Genomic DNA, 19,809 nt, shown 5'->3' with positions numbered 1-19,809 from the left:
AGCTCTGTAAACTCTGTCAGTAAATACTGTAGTATTTTTTTGAGCCATTGTTTTAAGAGCAACTGATTTTCCGTTTAAGATTAATCGGATATCATAAGAGTACCCCAGAATAGTAGTGACCACTATAATGAAAAGCCAGATTGTTTGGTGCCCATATACTGGCCAGTCACAACTGGAAGTTTCGTGGTTGCTAGGGAGGGCCTTTGATCCCATTGTTTCCTATCCATTTGGAATAATTTCTGCTCCTAACTGGGGACTAGCAGGGAGCGGTCTCTACAATAAGTAGAAAGAGATCAGTTACTGCAATTGTTGCTGGCCTCTGTGTTAGGACTGACGGTGGGAAATTGTTCCTTGCACTCTATGCCTCATGGTGGGGTCAAGCATAATTGTAAGCTTTTAACTATAATGGTCACTACTGGTGGAGAGTGCTCCTCAGAGTTCCCACTGTGGTGGTGCAGATCAACACCATGTCCAATGATTAATAGGCACAAAATGGCCTTATGTTTATGTATGCACTTGGAGTATTCCAACAGACCATTCTGTTGAAAAGAAAGGGAAGAGAGATACTTCTTCTAACACTTCCTTGCTGATTTTATCAATTTCACCTATTATTTTACAATGTGACATATGACAGCCTTCATTTAAGGCTGTACAAATGGGTAGACCACTCCAAAGAAGAGTGAATTTTGAGTTTTTTCTATCTGCTACAGTGATCCAAATGATTTTCAATGAGATGTTTTTAACAAGAACACAGTAACTTAAATTTCTCTGCATCTTCTTCTGACATCAGAAATGTCTCCATTTTTGGACCAAATGGAGTGCTATATGCCTTCAGACTCTATTAAAATGTGAACTGCTAAAGTAATTTTGGAGGGGATAATGGGAAAAATAAGAAGAGGAAAATCCAACCGGGGACATACTTTTTACCCCAGATAGTCACAGGAATCTGAAAACAGAGGATCATATGCTACTTTCCATTGTACAGTGTGAAGAAGGAACATAATGTGGTATAAAACCTACCAAGTAGCAGATTGGGTGGGATTGTGTTCCATGGTGTCATGGAGTGCGAGAAAGGCAGGATTGGAGTTAATAGTAAAAAGGAACAGGGCTGGGGAACATATTGTCTACTACCACTCATGAATCAGTTCTGGACTGTTATTTTTTTAACGACTTAATGATAATTGTATGCTTGTTAGTGGACATGTGATTGTGTAGTTAGAGGAATATTTTACAACAGAAGTCCTGTATTAATGGGCATTACATGTTTATAAATAAATATTAGCATATTATGAGAGGAAAAACTTTGATTTTTGTCACCGGCTTAAATTAATAAATTATATTTCAGGTTTTTATTTATAATACTTTCAAATAAACCATTTTTGTGAGGAGAGTAGTGGGACAAGCTATGTACATTGTGAATCTTGGTTCTATTTTAATATTATTTTCATGGTACTCAAAACAAAATAGATAATGGACCAATAGACACTATAAACCATCAAGATTAAACGCTCTGTTTTACAGCATCAGAAAAGACTTTATTGAACTGGCAAACTGTTTTTCTTCACATATTATGATTTCTTTAAACATAATGGTAGCTTTTTAGCGAACAATTTATCCCTTGACAGGATAGCTGATTGAAACTAAAACATTTCTCTGGTGCCCATATTATGAGATAGCTACAGTGGAATGGGAGAGGAGAAGTAGGCCATTATATGGGGAGACAGTTACTTTTGTAATATTCTGCACCCTGGATGCATTTTATTTGACCCAGCATGGATAATGGATGTTCTTCGATGTGTATCAATGGGCATCCATCAGCATATTTCAGTTATTTAAGTATCTCCTAGATTTGTGGGAGAACCATACAACTATTTCAGAATGACTAGAAGTATAGTAGCAAGAAATTAGCTGACTTTAAAAAAAAATAATTTGAGTATTTCAGGCATTTTTAAATAGTCTGTGGTTTTGTGAAATGTACAGCAAGTCTAGTAAATGTTGCAAAATTTGTGTCTTGGTTTCTTCTTTAGCAATATTTTGATAAAGATAAAATATATACAGACAGGAAATGCATATAACACATTATATTGCTTCAGACTATACAATCTGGCGGTAAAACACAATTGATACAAGGGAAAAGTTCACCATGAATTAATTGAGGCAGGTGATACAAAAATCAGAGTAGTAACAACCTTAAGGCAACGCTGCATGTATCTCCATAGTTTCAAGATAAATGCTGTTCAGTCTACTTTAGACAGGGTTTTTATTTTAACCAAGTTATCAAGTCTAATATCATTGCAGAGTTTTTTGTGAGTTAGTTGTTAAACTTGCTAAATCTAGAAAATAGTATTTGCTAGTTCAAAGTCTATGTTTTTCATTAAAAAGACTCCATTAAAAGAGATGAATTTCTAAATGAGTATTTCAAAATTAATTATATGGGGACTGGATACCTGGATAGTGGAGGTAATCTGACACAAGATTTGCAATAGAACCTGTTACACAGACCCTTTCTTAAGTGCTTTGAGACCTTTGAAAGAAAAGCACTTGATGTAAATAAATATTGTTTTTATTTTTATTTCATCACTAGGTCACTAGTTTCAACCCAGTCCAGGAATGAGTAAAAAATATCAGTACTTAAAAAACTAATTGATCTCAGTCTGAATGCTGCGGATAGGTATCCATATCACAGTTGGCACCCATTTAACCAAATACCACAGTTGGCACCCGTTTAGCCTAGCAGAGGGACCAGAGGATTGTATGAGCATGGAAAATTAACTGCCCTCTCACTTTTATGAACATAGGTGCTTGAACTAGGGGTGCTGTTGCACCCCATGTCTTGAAGTGATTTCCATTTTATACAAGGGTTATAGTTTGGTTGAATGGCTCTCAGCACCCCCCACTGTAAAAATGTGTTCCAACACCCCTGCGTCTGAATAGTCGTGCCAGAGGAATGAAGAGCCATTTTGACTGGGAGGTGTGGGGAAGCCTGCATTGTTGCTATTCATACTGTGACAGTCCCTTAAACAATTAAAGGTCTTTACTCTCCAGGGCTATCACCTGGTACTTTTCAGAAGCACCACATTAATGTTTTTAAATACAAAGACATGTCCATTGTATCATGATTAATGTTTCATGTAAGGTAATTTTATAAGTCTTTCAAAGTTCTGTTGTACACAGAATTAGTGATGGGTTTTTTGTTTGTTTTTTGTCAATGATTAGAGTAAACATAGTCCATCATTATTATGGCACTAAATACACAGTACTACACAGTACCTAGTTGCTTTGACGTAATAATATAGTCTTGTAACAGGTATCTGTCACTTGATTTATAGTACTCTTTTAAAATGTTTTAGTTGCATTGTAATCAGCTGTTGCTATAGTGCTATTAGCCTTAGAACATTTTGACTGCTGGTGATTTTAAAATGGATGATAGCAGGGCACTCTAATGACGGTGTAGTGGTGTTCTTAGCATTTGTTATAATGAATTGATTTTTGTTTTTGCTCACACTTTTTTCCCACAGTGACCTTTTATTCCCTGTAGCTATTATTTTTTATTTCTTTCCCATTGCCATTCTGTTATGTGATGTATGGCCTCTTTCTTGACTTGCTCTTTGTCTCATAAATATGACATAAGTCAAAATAAATAAGGACTCAATGTCTCCATATCAGCTCTCTGTTTAAAGTGTACTATAATATGCTGTAAGCACTTCCCAAGTTTTCTTCAAACCATTAGTTTACTTAAAATATTTCAGACCATTTTGTGAAAACATTGGTTAGACAGTTAGACAGGTGTCCTAGTCCTAAAATGAAATGTTTTTTTTCAAAACGTGAATGTAGTCCATTCTTTGGTCTTGTTGGCATCTTTACTGCTCTATTACTTTTTCTCATAACTCATTAACAAGTGAAATAGTCAGGGTCATAATATTCCTTGCTTAAATATTAAAAATGTAAGTCAGAATAGAATTGCAGTATATAATGTAAAAATATTGAATTTTCCTATTGAAAATATTTTGCCTCAGTAATGATGGTAAAATCATTAAAAATTGCTGGTAAGTGCAAATTACTTATGGTTGTTCAGTGTTGGTGAACTTAGTGTACTGTTAGCAGGGAGCATACAGTATATTAGCTGAAAATGAAAGTAATGGAGATATAAAGTAAGGAAACTGAATATTAAAGACAAAATTGTCCTATGTGCAGTGTGCAGCCCTATGCATCGCTTGTGAATGGCAGGGGTCGGTGACGACAGATAAAACATCTTGTATTGTCGGCCAGTTGGTCAACTATATAAATTCCATAGCAGGATAACTCGTCAAACTGTCCTGGTAGCAGTGAAAAAGGGAACAATCCTCAGTGTTCCCTCTGTTACCTGCCTTCACTCTTTTCACTGCTCAAATCCCAAACATGACAGTCAACATATCAATAAAATGAACAGAACCTGTGTGCTCATTTGTCAAGAAAGATTATTGCATAAACTGACTGCATAGGTCCTCGAATTCTACAGAATGCCCACAAAATTATTCTAGGTCCATCAATCTCCATGCCATCATAGAGCTATCCAGCCCTAGCTAGTCAACCCAAGAGCCTGTTGCAGGGACCAGAACTACCCATTTGACAGCCCTCTTCTTTGAAATCCAGCCTATTGGTTAACTCTTGAAACAAGGCAACCCAGGGGGTCTGCACTGCATTCCAAGCCCCGCCCCACAATCTCATGCTGCCTGGTAAAGCCATCATACCTTAAATTGCACGTAAGCCTGATTTTTGAGGATTAAGAGGTATTAATTGGTGCATAGGCTTTGTGCTCACCAAGTGCACAAGGGTGCATTTCATCCAAGTGAAATGAACATGCAATTCCTGTTAGTTAATAGATACAAGAAAAATATCAGAAATTGTATAAATCATGATTTAAAAGCTCTCCTTGTATATGTGATGTGAAGAAAATCTGGTGCAACTTTATATTTCCTTACTGGAAAAAGACCTATTTCTCTGGTCTTGAAAGAGTTAGGAATATATACTTATTTCCCCCTGCTTTACAGTCCCCATGCTTGAAGTTCTTACCTCGGGAAATGAAAATAACTCTGAGAGAACCTGTCAGTTCAACTCCTAATTGGCTGGAGGGCCTTCAATGAGTGTTACAAAGCATGACCTCCAAAAGAGTGAGACAAGGTCTGGGAGTCATTGCCAGACTCTCTTAAATGGCAGTGTAGTCTACCTGCCAGATCATAGCACTCCCCTTAGGCCATTGTGACTTGCCATCTACTGTACTGGGTAGGTCTGTGATTGTTGTATAAAAATTATTACTAAGAAATGAGGTTGGGGTTTTCAAAGAGGCCTACTGCAGTTTATACACCAATTCCCATTGAAGATGATGGGAGCTGGTTGCATAAATCTTAGACGTATTTGAAAATCCCAGTCTTAGTTAATGAATTCTACTTTCTGCTCTGATTTAGATTCACCTTCACTGTGCTGATTTATCCACCCCTGCAGAAAAGTGCTGCTTGCCACCAAATTATTTCAGTACCACATAAGTTGTCAGCAGGACGTGGGCAGGTTTTCAGTGCTTAGGGCTGCCATTCACATACCTCACTTTTAAGACTGTCCTTTTCATCTTAACTCCTTTTCTTTTGTATTATTCTTATCTGGTAACAAAAAGTATTAAGTGTGAGATTTCTTCATCATACTTTTGTATCAAGTCTCTTTATCTAGCTGAATAATACGTAACATTTGAAACTCTATCAAATTCATTAAAACCTCATACTTTCCTGCTATGAATTATATTTAGCAGTTGAGAGCTTATTTCATTTGCTATACCAACAGGGGATTTATAGACTAATTTCCATACTTTTCTTTCCCTTTCTGGGAGCATATATCAGCTACACTGCATCCAAAATCTCCCCCTGCAGCACAAGAGATAAAGGTTTGACCAGACTTGCACATTAGCCTAGAACTACAGTAGATTGCTAAAACTGAAATTCCTATTAGACTATCAGAGTACAATATCTGACTTCCTGTCTGGATAATATACTGAGCTGTCATGTCTATTTGTTTTTACATACTCTATATTTTAAAAGGATTGTTCCTTGTTTCTAGTGATTGTTTACCAAATTATACACCTTCACTTCATTTTATCCACTAAAAAGTTGCTCTTGTATTCATAGATGCTGACTCCATGGGTGCTCAAACACCCACAGAAATAAAAATGGGGGGTGCTTGGCACCCACCAGCCATATTGTTTCTGGCTCCGTGGCTCACCATTGATCAGCTGTTCAGCGGGCAGGAGGCACTTGGGTGGGGTGGGGTGGAGAGGCGGGAGCGGCAGGCAAGTGTTGGGTTTTTGGGGGTGGAATTCTTTCCTTCGGTTGGAGAAAAAAGGAGAGGGACTTTGTTTGTTTGAAATCTTCAGTGAAAACTGATAAATGTTCAAAACTTTTAAAAATCAGACCATTTATGTGGATGCCTATGTCTAGACTAAGAACCTATCTCTAGGTACCCAATTTTGAAAATCTTGACCACTATTAATTATGTAGTTGCCACCCAAAATGTACAACGTTGATCTCCAGAAATGATAGTTTCTTTGGAAAGTTGAACCGGTTTTCAAGGAAAATACTTTATTTGTTGTTTTTGTACCTTGGGTACATAAAACATAATAAATATTATTACATTAAACCTAGAAAATAAATTACCCAGAATTATATCACTTATCTTTCTCTTCATACACAGAAAATTTAAGGAATAATTTATTTGTAATTGGTTGTGAGTTCAGTCCTTGAGGGGGCCATTTAGGCATCTGGGGCAAAAATCTGTCTGGGGATTGATCCTGCTTTGAGTAGGGGATTGGACTAGATGACCTCCTGAGGTCCCTTCCAACCCTGATATTCTATGATTTTAACTTATAAATAAGCTGAGGTTGTGCTGTTGGAAAAATGTTTGAAACCTTAGGTTGCTTTTTGATTAATCCTTAGGTTGCCTTACATGGGAGTGATAGGATACGATGTGCCATAGATATAGCCAGGAAGCTGAATTGATTTGCATGCCCAACTTCTCAGAGAATGATTAATTCATCCAAACTGTTAATGCCATGCCTATTTTATTAATTATGGCCTTTCTTTGTTCACTTTGTATCCATTTGATTGCATGGCAGACATGTACTTGTTATGCATGGAATAAGTGTGATACTTTTGTAGGCCCAGCTTTGCCATACAAACAGAACAGGTGTTTGTTTTACTGCCCTAAATATTCTGGTAAATCATTCTGTGTTAGGGTTACCAGGCGTCCGGTTTCTGACCGGAATGCACAGTCAAAAAGGGACCCTGGTGGCTCTGTTCCCGGCTGTGCTGAAAGTCCCTCTGGCTGCAGTGGGGAAGTCAGACTCTGTGCCTGGCTCCACACGGCTCCCAAGAAGTGGACAGCATGTCCTTCCGGCTCCGAGGTGGAGGAGTGGCTGGGGGGCTCCATGCCCTGCCCCCCACCTGCAGGCACCATCCCAAGCACCAGGTGAAATTAGCGCCTGCAGGCGGGAGCAGCTTGCTGAGTCCCCTGGCTGCTCCTCCGCTTTGGAGCCAGAGGGACATGCCGTAGCTTTCCTTGAGCTGTGTGGACTTCCTTCGACCCCAGGAAATGCTGGGGCTGCCTGAGTTCAGCACTGCCTGGAACCTGCACCCCCTCCTGCGTTCCACTCCCCTGGCCCAGCTTGGAATACCCTTCCACACCCAAACTTCCTCCTGCACCCCATCCCCTTGGCCCTAGCCTGGAGCCCCTCTGCACCTTGAACCTCTTGTCGGCCCTAGCCTGGAGCCCCTCTGCACCTTGAACCTCTTGTCGGCCCTAGCCCGGAGCTGCACCCCCAGCCAGAGTCTTTACCCCCTTTCGCACCCCAGACTGAAGCCACTTCCCACACTCTGAACCCCTCATTTCTGGCCCTACTCTGGAGCCTGCACCCCCTCCCAGAGCCTGCACCCCCTCCCATCCCTGCCACAGCCTGGAGACCCCTCTTGCACCCCCAACCCATCATCCCAACCCTAGAGCGCGCATCCCCAGCTGGAGCACTCACCCCATTTGCACACCAACCTCTTGCCCTAGCACAGTGAAAATGAGCAAGGGTTGGGGAGAACAAATGATGGAGGGAGGGGAGATGGCATGAGTGGGGCATCAGAGAAAGTGTGGGGCCTGGTTGCAGGGGGCGGGCAAGAGTATTTGGTTTTCTGCAGTTAGAAAGTTGACAACCCTATTCTGTGGATGACTGTGAGGAGGGGAGAGTGTTTGCCTACGGCTTTAGAACAATAAACTCCCCTAAAGCTGACTGTGCTTATGTGGGATTTGGCAAGGTTTTGTTGAGTTGATCAATGCTATCAAATAATTTCAAGAAATATTGATGGTCCTTTTTAGAAGCAATTGTCAATTTTGGCTTTTTTGTGGGAGAGAAGATAACTTTGAAAAGGGGAAGGCATTGCACATGAAGAGAGGGAGAGAGCTGGTCATACTCAGGAGCTTTACATGTATTTTTTACTTTCCCAAAATAAGTAAACACATCTAATGCTTCTCAGACTCTCTCTTTATACTGGATTTTGCAAGAGAGAATTGCTTTCTTAAAATATAAATATATATCAAACTTATTGTGCTAGCCTTCACTTAACAGCTTGTTTAGATAATGTGCAGACAATCTAAACTTACTCTCATACTCAAACTAAATTTGCAAAAATATTTATTTAAAGAAAAATGTGACACTCTGGTTTTTCATGTCATGTTTTACTCATACTTTATTTGGTTAAACATATTCTCTCTCAGTGAAGAGAACTTGTTTAAACAACTTAAGTTATTTTGTTTTAATTATTCAAGGCAACTGAAAATGTCTAATAAAACTACATAGCATATTGTATAATGAAAGTTGGAGGGCTTTTGAACAGTTAATGTATTATATTTCATTGAAATTGAACATAATTGAATAAATCATACCGAGAGTCTAAGGAAAATAGCTAGAACCTTTGGCAAGTATGGCTGGATCTGCTGTCTGTGGGCTGCTGAAGTAAGAAAAAGTAAATGTTACTGAATGGATCACTTATTTCTCTCTCGCTTCCCTGCTCCCTCCACATATAAGCCATAAAATAAAGGTTTTTGTTGTTTTTCAAAATATGCAGTATCATCATTGCTTAGAGGCCCGATCATGCAAACTCTTTTTATTCAGGCGAGTAGTTCTTATTCTAATGAATAATCCCATTTTATAATAGAACTGTTCTCCTGCCTGAATAAAGTTTTGCAGGACTGGGCCCTAACATACCACATGCTTGCACAAGAAGTCGTTTAAATCCAGTTATTTTCATCATCCTAGATAAGACACATTTTGATTTCTATATTAATGTGTCATTTAGGGTCCAACTCAGACCAGGAAGGGATAGTGTCACTGTCTGCCCTGTAATGGTGTGCAGTCTTGATTCAGTGCTGATAGGGAATATAACCCTCCCCCCCGTCTCGTTAAATAAGGTTTGCCATTGCTTTATAGGTAAAGAAGCTTTGCAATTATTTTTATAGGCCCTATATGCAGACTTCAGGCTTAACTAAACCAATGCTACTTAAGAACAATTTGTTTATCAGCATACAACTATGTATGAAGAAATAGGATATGAAGCACTGACAAAAGAGGAACTGGGCGGGGGGACAAAGGGTCACTTAAGTGCCAGCTGCTTTAAGCAAAATATAGTATAATAATTATTGCCTGCTTCCGGTAACTGCAAGGTGGAGTTACAGAATGACCAGCTCACCCACTGCCAAAACGCATGATAAGTGTGGAAATAACTTGCTCATTTATAGAATGACCAGCTCAATCACTGTCAAAATGCATAATATATGTTAAAATAGCTTGCTGATTTGCAATATTAATTTACCAGAAAAGGACAAATAACTTGCGTAATCAATATGACGTTTTGCAGTTTTAACCTTTATAAGCTTGGTGAAAATTGTAAGGGGCAGAGCAGCCTACCCCTTACATGGGGTTACGCTGGCTCTCCCTGTATGCCTACTTGTAATCTTATAGTCTTGTTATAACAATAAAGGTGCCTCAGGCTGTCTGATCCAAAATCAACTGGGTGGTGGTCTTTTCCACAACTGCGCCCTGACAGCAGCATGCTCAAAGCACAGTAGCTTCACCCTGGTTTCCATCAATCTTGGTTACTTCTTGCAGGGTGACCCCAATACCCTTGCAGTCCCAAATTTCCCCAAAACCATCTGCCCTGCTCACTGAACACTTACGAAAGTTAGGTTCACTGATCCCTTAGAGAGAATAACCAGCAGTTTATTAGCTTAACTGGGGTTAGCAAACACTCTGTTTTAATCAAAGCACTGGCTTAGTTTACAGTAAAAGTAAAACAAGTTTATTAAACCAAAAGATATAGGTTTAAGTATAAGGACTAAAGATAGAAAGGATTACAAGCAAACAAAAGTAAAAATGTGATTTTAAGACTTAAACCTGAGTCTCTTGTTCAGAGAAGTGTTTTTAACAAAGTCTCTTCCATGGCTGACCATACTCTTTGGCCAGTACCTGTCAAAGTGCTCAGTTCCTTTGTCCCTTCAGGTGAAGTAAGTAAGTGTGTGTGTGTGTGTGTGTGTGTGTGTGTGTGTGTGTGTGTGTATACACGCTGTAACATAAAATCTTCCCAAAGTTCATTGACCTTGCTTCAGGAAGCAGAAAGGTTTCTTGTGGGCACAGTTTCCTTCCCCCAATAAGATTAAGGGATCCTCTTTTCCCATACACTCTACTGATGGCTTTGTTTACCTTGCTTGTAAAAGTGCTTTTCTTTGACTTTGGTCACATCCTTTGCTTAATTTACACTGGAGAGAGTTAGGTAGCTGCCTTCCCTCCTATCTGGGGGAGAACCTCTTTCTCCCTTAGTATGGTCACAGACTTAAAAAAAGCATAGTATCAGTAAGTATCGATAATTCCTCATACAATGTCAATATGTACATTTCACAGGGATATTCATCACCAGTGTGTCATTCGTTTTCAAATGGTATATAATACCTTTTAGATGCAAATTATGACAATAACATGGTAGGTATAGTGCATATGTCAGGCCTGAGAAGAATTGCTGATATAGACTATACGGAACAATGGACCACCACTGGGCTTCTCTGTCACATCTACTTATTTATTTTTAAAAATACTGGCTAAGAAAGGGGATGGATTAAGAGAGATAGAAATAGTCCTTTTTTAAAATCCTGATAACAGATCCAATCCATTTGTAATTTGTTTCCCTGCCAGTATACCAAAAACCTACTGCTAAACTATAGTTTAAAATTATTTCTTACTAGCGTTGCCAACCCTTCAGGATTGGCCTGGAATTTCCACGAATTAAAGATTAATCTTTAATTAAAGATGATGTGATGTGATGAATCTCCAGGAATACATCCAACCAAAATTGGTAACCCTATTTCTTACTCAAAGCTCACTGCCATAATTTCTAGACTGAAAAAATTAATTTCTAACAGATGTGTAGATTAATCCAGTGCATTTTCCTCTTCACAGAGAAATTTGATCTTAAATAAATGTCATTAACTCTGGCTTCTTGAGTATGCCTATTATTATTTATTACAGCTAAATATACTCCTATACTGGAGCATGCTGGAAGAGACTATCCTGATCCTGGCCCCCATTGGGGGTGAGTTCTGGGAGGGATCATGCCTGAAAAAGGAACCCACAGGCACACAAGGGATATATGCCTGCTGCACAATTCCCTACAGTGGTGTAGAGTGTGCACTTCTCTGTGTCTTCAAACAACTCCATTAAACCAATGCTGTGGAAGAAAATCAGCGCTATGGCCTTTCTGGTGGCTTTCACTACTGGGGAACTAGGAGGGAGCAAACAGAAGTTGCAGTTGTTCCTGGCCACTAATGCTGAGATGCAAGGAGGCAGAAGTTTCTTGTGCTCTCCCCCACAGGTTGCACACCTATACAGTGGCCGGGCATAATCTGACTCTTGATTTTTTAAATTCTTGTTTGTCCAGTGGTGCACGTATGTGGCCTGATTTTCAATGGTACTTGTATATGTCATTAACTTTGAGATTTGTGGCTTCACTGAAAATCACACCACCTCTTTTAAGTAACAGAAATTTATATTGAGTTACACAAATTGAAAATTTGCTACTTTGGTTAAGCAATTTTTTTGCATTACAATTTAGTATAAACTGTTTAACGTTAGAATCTCCTATTCAGTTTTTAAGGGCCAATTCATTCCTCATGTAAGCCTTATATCACCATTTACACTAATAGAGTTGCACTTGCTTACACTAGAGTTTAATTTGGCAAATTGTATTTGACTTATCTGTAGTTCCCCATAGAAAGATTTTTTTTTAAAGGAACTTTGTTTTAAAGACAAAAATCTAATGTTTTCAACAAGTTACTGAAACAACACACACATGTCATCTTGCTTGTAACTATGCCCCCCTGGAAATGCTTGCCTCGGTGGCATTTTTGAGATACAGTATCAGTTTTTTGTCACAAGAGATAATCTTTTGCACTTGCTTATATGTAGATTGGTGATGTACATTGAAAGAGACAGCAGAAAGACTGCACCAGGAAAAGAGCAGCAAAGCGGCAGTGAATACCTGTCAAAATGCCTGGACCTTCTCATCTATCACATTGTGCAGGAGCTGCCAGGAGTTCTAGGTAAATTCAGCTGGCTGACTATGAAAATAATTTTTTTGTCTGTCTTCTTTCCTCACTCCCTTGTGGAACATTTAAGTATCTCTTTAAAGAGTAAAGACTATGGTAAGTAGAAAGATGTTTTCCCCCTCATTTACTGTTTATGGCATTAGCTTAATCAAATTTCTTAGTTATATTGTGACCATATAATACTTTGCATTTGAATCTTGAAAAAATGTTTTCTTTTATTTAATATTTCAATCGTGGTGGCACACAAGGTCCCTGTCAGGACTGAGGCTCCATTATGCTAAGTGTTCTATAAATATTTTTAAAGACACAGTCCATGCCCCAAAGATCTTGCAGTATAACCATGACCTACAAAACATGGAAGAAGAGAGATGCAATTGTATATATTCTATAAACATATATGTGTAAGTGTATATACATTTATGGGAGAACGTATATGGTTATAGTTGGGTCAGGTAGCACCACCTATTAATGTTGTCCATTGTAAAACCCTGATTTCAGTTGCTTATAATTTTTAAAACTTTGGGGGTAAAATTTTACATGCTGGATTTCTGCTTCAGGATGAGTTTTTCTAGAAAACTTCAGCCAATACAGTTCAGGTGTCTCTTATAACAAGAACAAGGAAAAATCATTGTTTTGCCCATGTTAAATTCTGGTCAGTTCTAATGCCCCCATGCTGTGGAGCAGTGACTTCAAATTTGGCTGGGAGTGGTCTTTGTGTCCGGGTGTGCTTTGTGCTAGCCCCATGAAAATCCACCCGAATGTGACCAAATTATAAGCCATTGGATAATCCAAGTTCACACATCCTTAGTAGAGACTTTATTGTAGCAGCTAATTTCTGAACAGTCCAACCTCAGTGAACATGCTTGAGCCTCTCTCAGGTCCTGGTGCTGACCAGACTGTGCCTTCACCATCCCCATAGAGCACTCGAGCATACTCCAAGCCATTTCTACAGAGGTGAAGTTGGACTTTCCCCACAAAGGGATTGGGGCTGTTACTGGAACTGAGAGCAGGGAACCTGTCTCTCTTATGCTTTCAGTGGCCCCTCTGCTGGGCCAGTTATTGTGGAGGAGGATGCTGTCTGTTTCGAATACTGGGGGCACAAAACATGGACCAGGGATTGGGACAAGGAGTCTGGTGAAACTGGGACTAGAGGGGTTGGGAGGGAGAAACCGTGATTGGGTTGGCAAGGAGACTGGTGCTGGGAGCTTGTGAGGGAAAAGGAACGCTTGACATCAGATGAGTGGTGGAAACTGGGACAAGGAGCCGGGAATTTGGAACCAGTGAGTGTGGGATAGAGTAGGGTCAGAGAGCCAGACTGGCAAGTAGCTGGGGTGTGGGAGAAGAATTGAGATGGCTGGACTAAGGGATTGGGACCAAGAATTGAGGAAGGGAGGAGACCGGGTGAAGAAAGGAGCTGGAGAGAGGGTGGAGGCTGGACTGAGACTGGATGAGAAGTGTGAGGATGGAGACCAGGATTAGGAACCAGTGGGATGGAGGGGAAAGACAGATCAGATGAGGAGCTGGAATGGGGGAACTGGGACTGTCTAGGTAAGAAGACTGGGAATAGGGGAGGAGTGGGAGAGACTTGAAGTAAGGTGAAGATTGGAGTAAGAAGAAACAGGAGTGGAGACTGGGACTGACTAAGCAAGAAGAATGGGACTGGGATAAAGAGCCAGGGAGGGGAAGAGACAGGACAGGGACAGGTTGGAGAGGATGGACAGAAGAGGTCAAGCATGGGGGGGAACAGAAGAGTCTGTGCCCACTAAACACACTTTCCTCCAGAGCCTGGAATGGAACCCAAGATTCCTGAGCTACCATTCCTTTGCTGTCAGAAAATATCTGTGAAACCACTGGCAAGACATCTCATTCCCTCTTGCCAATCCACATAGCAGTAGTAAGTGGTCATCCTCTATCAGTTATTCTGGTAGCTCAAGTGACAGAAGTCTATGGTGGATCTAAAGTTGCCAACCCTACTGAGGACCTGTGTGGGTGTCATAGATGCCACATGGTAGTATTTGTTTGCTTTTCTAAAAATGTACAAAATTACAAAACACCTCTGTAAAAGAATATTGTTGAGCTTGCAAAGCCAAGCACTCACATTAGAAAGTTTGCCTGTGCATTATTTGGACTGTGTGCACATATGCATAATGGTACAGACTTGAAATGCATTATCACCTTTTTAGCACAAACAAGCCAAGGTCCTACAGAGAGCAACTTCACCACACATACCTGGTTTATCCCCAGAGCATATCTATCCTGTGCACTGAATGAGGCAGGGTCCTGTGGAAAAAATAGTATGTGATCATATAGTTCGACTATATAATAATGCAGAAGGGAGTTGAATTAAGTTTGCACAATCTTAATTCTGGTATTTCCTAACCTTTGAAAGTTCTCTTAATAAAGTTCTTCTAACATACTTTATATAAGTAGTACCAACTATCCCAGTCTTCTCCTGAAGCCATCATTAATTTTCAAATATGTTTATAGGTCTTGAGGAGAGTTTTGAAGGATAAGATGCTAATGGCTTTTCTATTCAAACAGCCAAAGTCCTCAGGGACATAGTTCCAGTCACAGAGTACAGTTTGGAAGGAGATACTAAGGTAGGATTTTGTGAGAGGCACACAAGGCAGGGTGGGGGACAATGTGATAAAAGATAAGAGCAGAAATAAAGGTGAGCAGAGAGTTGTGAAGGGAATTGCACATGAGAACAAGAAGTTTGAATTTGACATGGTGATGCAGCAGTTTAGGTATTCAAACAAGAGTCATTTGACCAGCAATTTGTACAGGATGAAGAGGGAGATGTGGGTGCTATGGAGCCCAGAGACAAGAAGCTTATACAAATCAAGATAAAATGTGATGAGGGGCTAGGTGACTTTTGGCTGTTTGAACAGAAAAAATTGATAGATCTTGGACAAGTACTGGAGGATGAAATGGCAAAATTTGGGCACACCCTGGATATGCAAGGCAAAAGAGGAATCAACAAAAATGACCCCCAGATTAGAGGTCTGAGAATGGTTGGGTTATCAAGCCTGAGAGAGAATGTGGAGAGTGTTTGAGGAAAGATGTTAAGTACAAATTTGACTGCAAGACTTCCAGGAAGAGGAGATGTCAAAGCGAGGCTAGCATGTGGAATTGGATGGAGAAAGATACTCTAGGAGTGGAGAGGTCAATCTGTGAGTCATTATTGTAAAGATGGCAGTTAAAGTTCTGTTAGCAGATTATTAAATCCCCAAAATGTATGGATGTAAAGGGAGAAGAGAGGGGGGGCAAAGGACAAAGCCTCTGGAAACCCCCAGGCAGAGGAGAGGAATAAAACTCATCTGCCAAGTTGTCCAAGAAATGACAATTTCTTTATTCCTCACTATGTGTTAATTGTTGTTTTTAGTAATGGGGGAAAAAAAGAGGTAGCACTTGTAAAGTTTGGTAGGCTTTAAAGTTTCCTATTTTTAAAATCTATTTACAAAGACCATTGTCATAGTATAATTTCCAAATCTGGACTTTAGCATCCAAAATATGGGTACTAGCATGAATTCCCCTAAGCTTAATTACCAGCTTAGATCTGATAGGCTGCCACCAATCAGGATTCTGAGTATCTGATAAACTCTGGTCTCCCCAAACCTTCCCTAGGGACCCCAAGACCCAAATTCCTTGAGTCTCACAAGAAAGGGAAAAAAACATTCCCTCCCCCCTCTTTACCTCCTCCCAGATCTTTCCCACCCTGGGTACACTAGGAGATCACCGTGATTCAATTCCTTGAATCACCACACAGAGAGGAATGATACCTTCCCCCAAAGGCAATCCAGATTCAAGTTGCGCGAATCTAACACAAAGAGGAAATTTACCTTTCCCTCCTCCCCACCAATTCCCTGGTATATACAGACTCAATTTCCTAGAGCCTCAACTGGGGAAAAAACAATCAAACAGGTCCTAAAAGCAAAACTTTTAATAAAAAAAGTAAAAGGTATATCTCTGCACTTTAGATGGTAAAAAGTTACAGGGTCTTTCAACTTATAAACAATAGAAGGAAACTTTCTCCAGCAGAAACACAATTTAAGCTACTTCCAGCAAGTACACATATGCAAAAAAAAAAAAAAAAAAAAAAAAAAAAATTAAGACTATGACCGCCTTTTCTTACTTACAATTCTGAATAGATAAGAGACTGTAGCAGGGAGATTGGCAGAAACCTGGTTGCACTTCTATCCCCGTCCAAGACCCAGAGAGAACAAAGCCAAAACTAAAACCCACAAACAAAGGCTTCCCTCCATGAGATTTGAAAGTATCTTGTCTCCTGATTGGTCCTCTGGTCAGGTGTTTGCAGGTCACTGTTTGTTAACCCTTTATAGGTAAAAGAGACATTAACCCTTAGCTATCTGTTTATGACAACCATGTAATATTTTGTTTCTCCCTCAAACCACACCTGTTCTTTGTTTTCCTAAGTAACTAAATATCAGATGATCATGTATGGTCAATTGCAGGATTGGGGCCTTAGACTGTATATGCTCTCAGGAGGGGGCGCTCTCTCTCTGAATGTCTGTACATTGCCTAACAGTGGGACTCTGATCTCGTTTGGGGTCTCTGGGTACTACTGTAATGCAAATAATGACAATAACAAAAATAACGTACTGTCTTTTACATGCAATTTTCTGCCTTTATTGTTAATGTATAATTTTAAGGCATATTTTGGACAACCTCTACATCAAACATAAGTTCTCCACTCTGTTTTCCTTCTTCAGTTAATGTTGGGGAGAGGGGCTGCATTGTTTTTGGGTGAAGGGAGGGCTGTCTTTGTGTTTGGCTTTTATTAAGATTAATTTTCAGATCTCTAGTTTTATGAAAGAGTATTTTCTCTTTACCTGTTTGGGATAATGAAATAATATATTGTAATTCAGGGGTGAAAGTTATTTCCTCATATGAAAAATGTCCAAAGTCAGACACATTTTGCAAAGTGAAACAAATTAAAAGCAGTTACATTTCTGAGTTGGAAATTGATGTTGGCTAGTTTTATATGTATATAAATATGGCTTTCCATATTTTATGACGGAGTTTTAAGGGAGTTTATATATATATAAAAACTCCCTTCTGATTCCATTCTCTTCCAGCAGATGTAGCTATAAACCAGATAGATTTAAAAATAGAAATTGATTTCAAATATTTATTTTAAAAAGTTAAAGTAAATCAATAGTAGTCTAGTCAGCCTTAAAAATTGCCGTTTGCCTTTGTTAACTAAATAACTTTACTTCTGTATTTGTTGCATTTTAGGTATTTGCTATATAATAAATATACAGTCATACTGAAATAATGAGGTATCTGTACCTATTTATCTAATGCAAAATTTGACAACAGGATGACCACGGTGTGCGTCATAAAATATGGAAAGCCAGAATACCAGGTTAGGTAGATTCAGCATTTCTTGTTTACCACAACTATGGCTTTGTCATATTATAATTTATTGATTCAAAACCAGAAGTACATATTTATTAAAATTTAGGACTATTTATTGAGGCTTACATAATTGGAGAAATGATGGGAAATACATTCATGTTTATTAACAGTATATTGCACTTGGAATAGAATTGTTTGCACATCTCTCCTTTTTAATTTAATTTAAGGCCAGGTTCTGCCTCCATTTCTTACATTTGAGTATTAAAGTCAATGAAAATATTTGAGTAATAAACTACTGATACTACTCAGTTAATTATTATGAATTAATTCTATGGCCTGTTTTATATAAAAGGACAGGTCTGATGAGTCTCTGTTCCTTTTGGCCTTAAAATCTCTGCAACTGTGTATAAGGCTAGCAGAATCTGGCTTTTAATTGTTCAGTGACTCTATTATAGGCTTGGAAAAACAGGAAATATGTGTACATTCAAGGGCAGAATTTATTAACTCTCAAAGCTTTGAAAATATTCATTGTTCTTTCTTTGCATATAAGCAGAGACTTTCCCCTGCCCATCGCTTCCATTTTTATGCATACACTGAAGGCCTCTTGTTTGCAAGAGACAGTAGTTCATATATAACAAGATCAGGCAGAGTGGAGTTCGCTGGTTTTCTCACACTTCTTGATTCTTAAACCACAATCTTCCCCTTTATGATCATATTTTTGATCCTTTTCTCTAGATTAGTTGTGCCTGAGGCATGTTTTCAATAACTCAGCTGTGCTCCCTCATTGGCTCATGCTAACTATCCTTTTTATTTTATTTTTTACCTGTCCCTCACAAGAATCCCTGTTGCTTTAGATAACTTTGTGTTATCCATTTCTCTTTTGTGGAAGTACATTCCAGAAAAATTATATGCTCCTTGAAAACGTTAATTTTTATCATCTAGAAATCCTGGTTGAAATCTTGGCCTCACTGAAGTCACTGATAGTTTTGCCATTCAGTTTAGTGGAGCTAGGAATTCATTCACTATATTTCAAGAGTTCAGTTTTTTTAAATATCATCCTACAAAAATAATGTGTTCATTGTGTGTATGTGTGTTTAAACTATATGAAATTATACACAGTATCTTGCACATGATTAGAGTTAATATGAGACTTCACTATCCAAAACCGTCTTAATTTAAATCAGCAGTTCCCAAACGGTGGGTTATGCCCTCAATAGGGGTGGGTTGTGCCATCAGCAGACGGGGTCGTGGGTCCAACAGACCATATTCGTTGTGTGAGATGATGCCGTCTGCCCCCAGGTTTTTCCAGACCTGCTCCACAAATGCCATGCCAGGAGGCTGACATTTTGACCTACAAAATGACGGCCTCCACACGTTGTGGCCTCGCGGATACAGTGCATGTGAGGTCATGTTGTGCAAAGGCTACCATTTTTGTAAAATGGCTTCCTACTGGTGTACTATTTGTGGAGCCAGTCTGGATATGTTGGCTGTGCAGAGGTGTCTTTGCAGATTCCGTTTTTCCATTTGCACTATCCAACTGTGCAGCTATCCAGGTGAGAGACTTGAATCCGGAAGATCCTTTTCAGTAGACAACGGCTTTATCAATAGAGCATCCTCTCTGCTTGAGCTGGTAGGAGCCTGTGCTAGCCTTTTCTGAGATGGGAATCTGCAGTTGCTTTTAAGTACCTTAAGACAGGTCCCATATCTTCTTTCTGTGCCACCCTGAGTACACTGTTGGCACTCGATAAAGAATCATTGTAACTTGTTGTGTCT

The 19,809-nt window shown here is 39.4% G+C and overlaps 1 protein-coding gene across 6 annotated transcripts in view; it reads left to right on the top strand.

Moving 5' to 3' along the window:
• Positions 1-19,809, top strand: part of ULK4 (unc-51 like kinase 4) — a 447,445-nt gene that overhangs the window by 128,113 nt on the left and 299,523 nt on the right. For all 6 annotated transcript variants that reach the window (XR_003998867.1, XM_030551188.1, XM_030551184.1 and 3 more), the window contains exon 23: positions 12,515-12,648. Coding sequence is in view for 5 of the 6 variants with exons in the window: in XM_030551188.1 (XP_030407048.1) it covers positions 12,515-12,648 (134 nt within the window). In the remaining variant the exon portion in view is untranslated. The remainder of the gene's footprint in view (positions 1-12,514; positions 12,649-19,809) is intronic.

This window comes from Gopherus evgoodei, chromosome 2 (genome assembly GCF_007399415.2).
Source record: "Gopherus evgoodei ecotype Sinaloan lineage chromosome 2, rGopEvg1_v1.p, whole genome shotgun sequence".
NCBI classification, from domain to species: domain Eukaryota; kingdom Metazoa; phylum Chordata; order Testudines; family Testudinidae; genus Gopherus; species Gopherus evgoodei.
The sequence above is the reverse complement of the archived record's forward strand: the minus strand, read 5'-3'. Positions and strand labels throughout refer to the sequence as shown.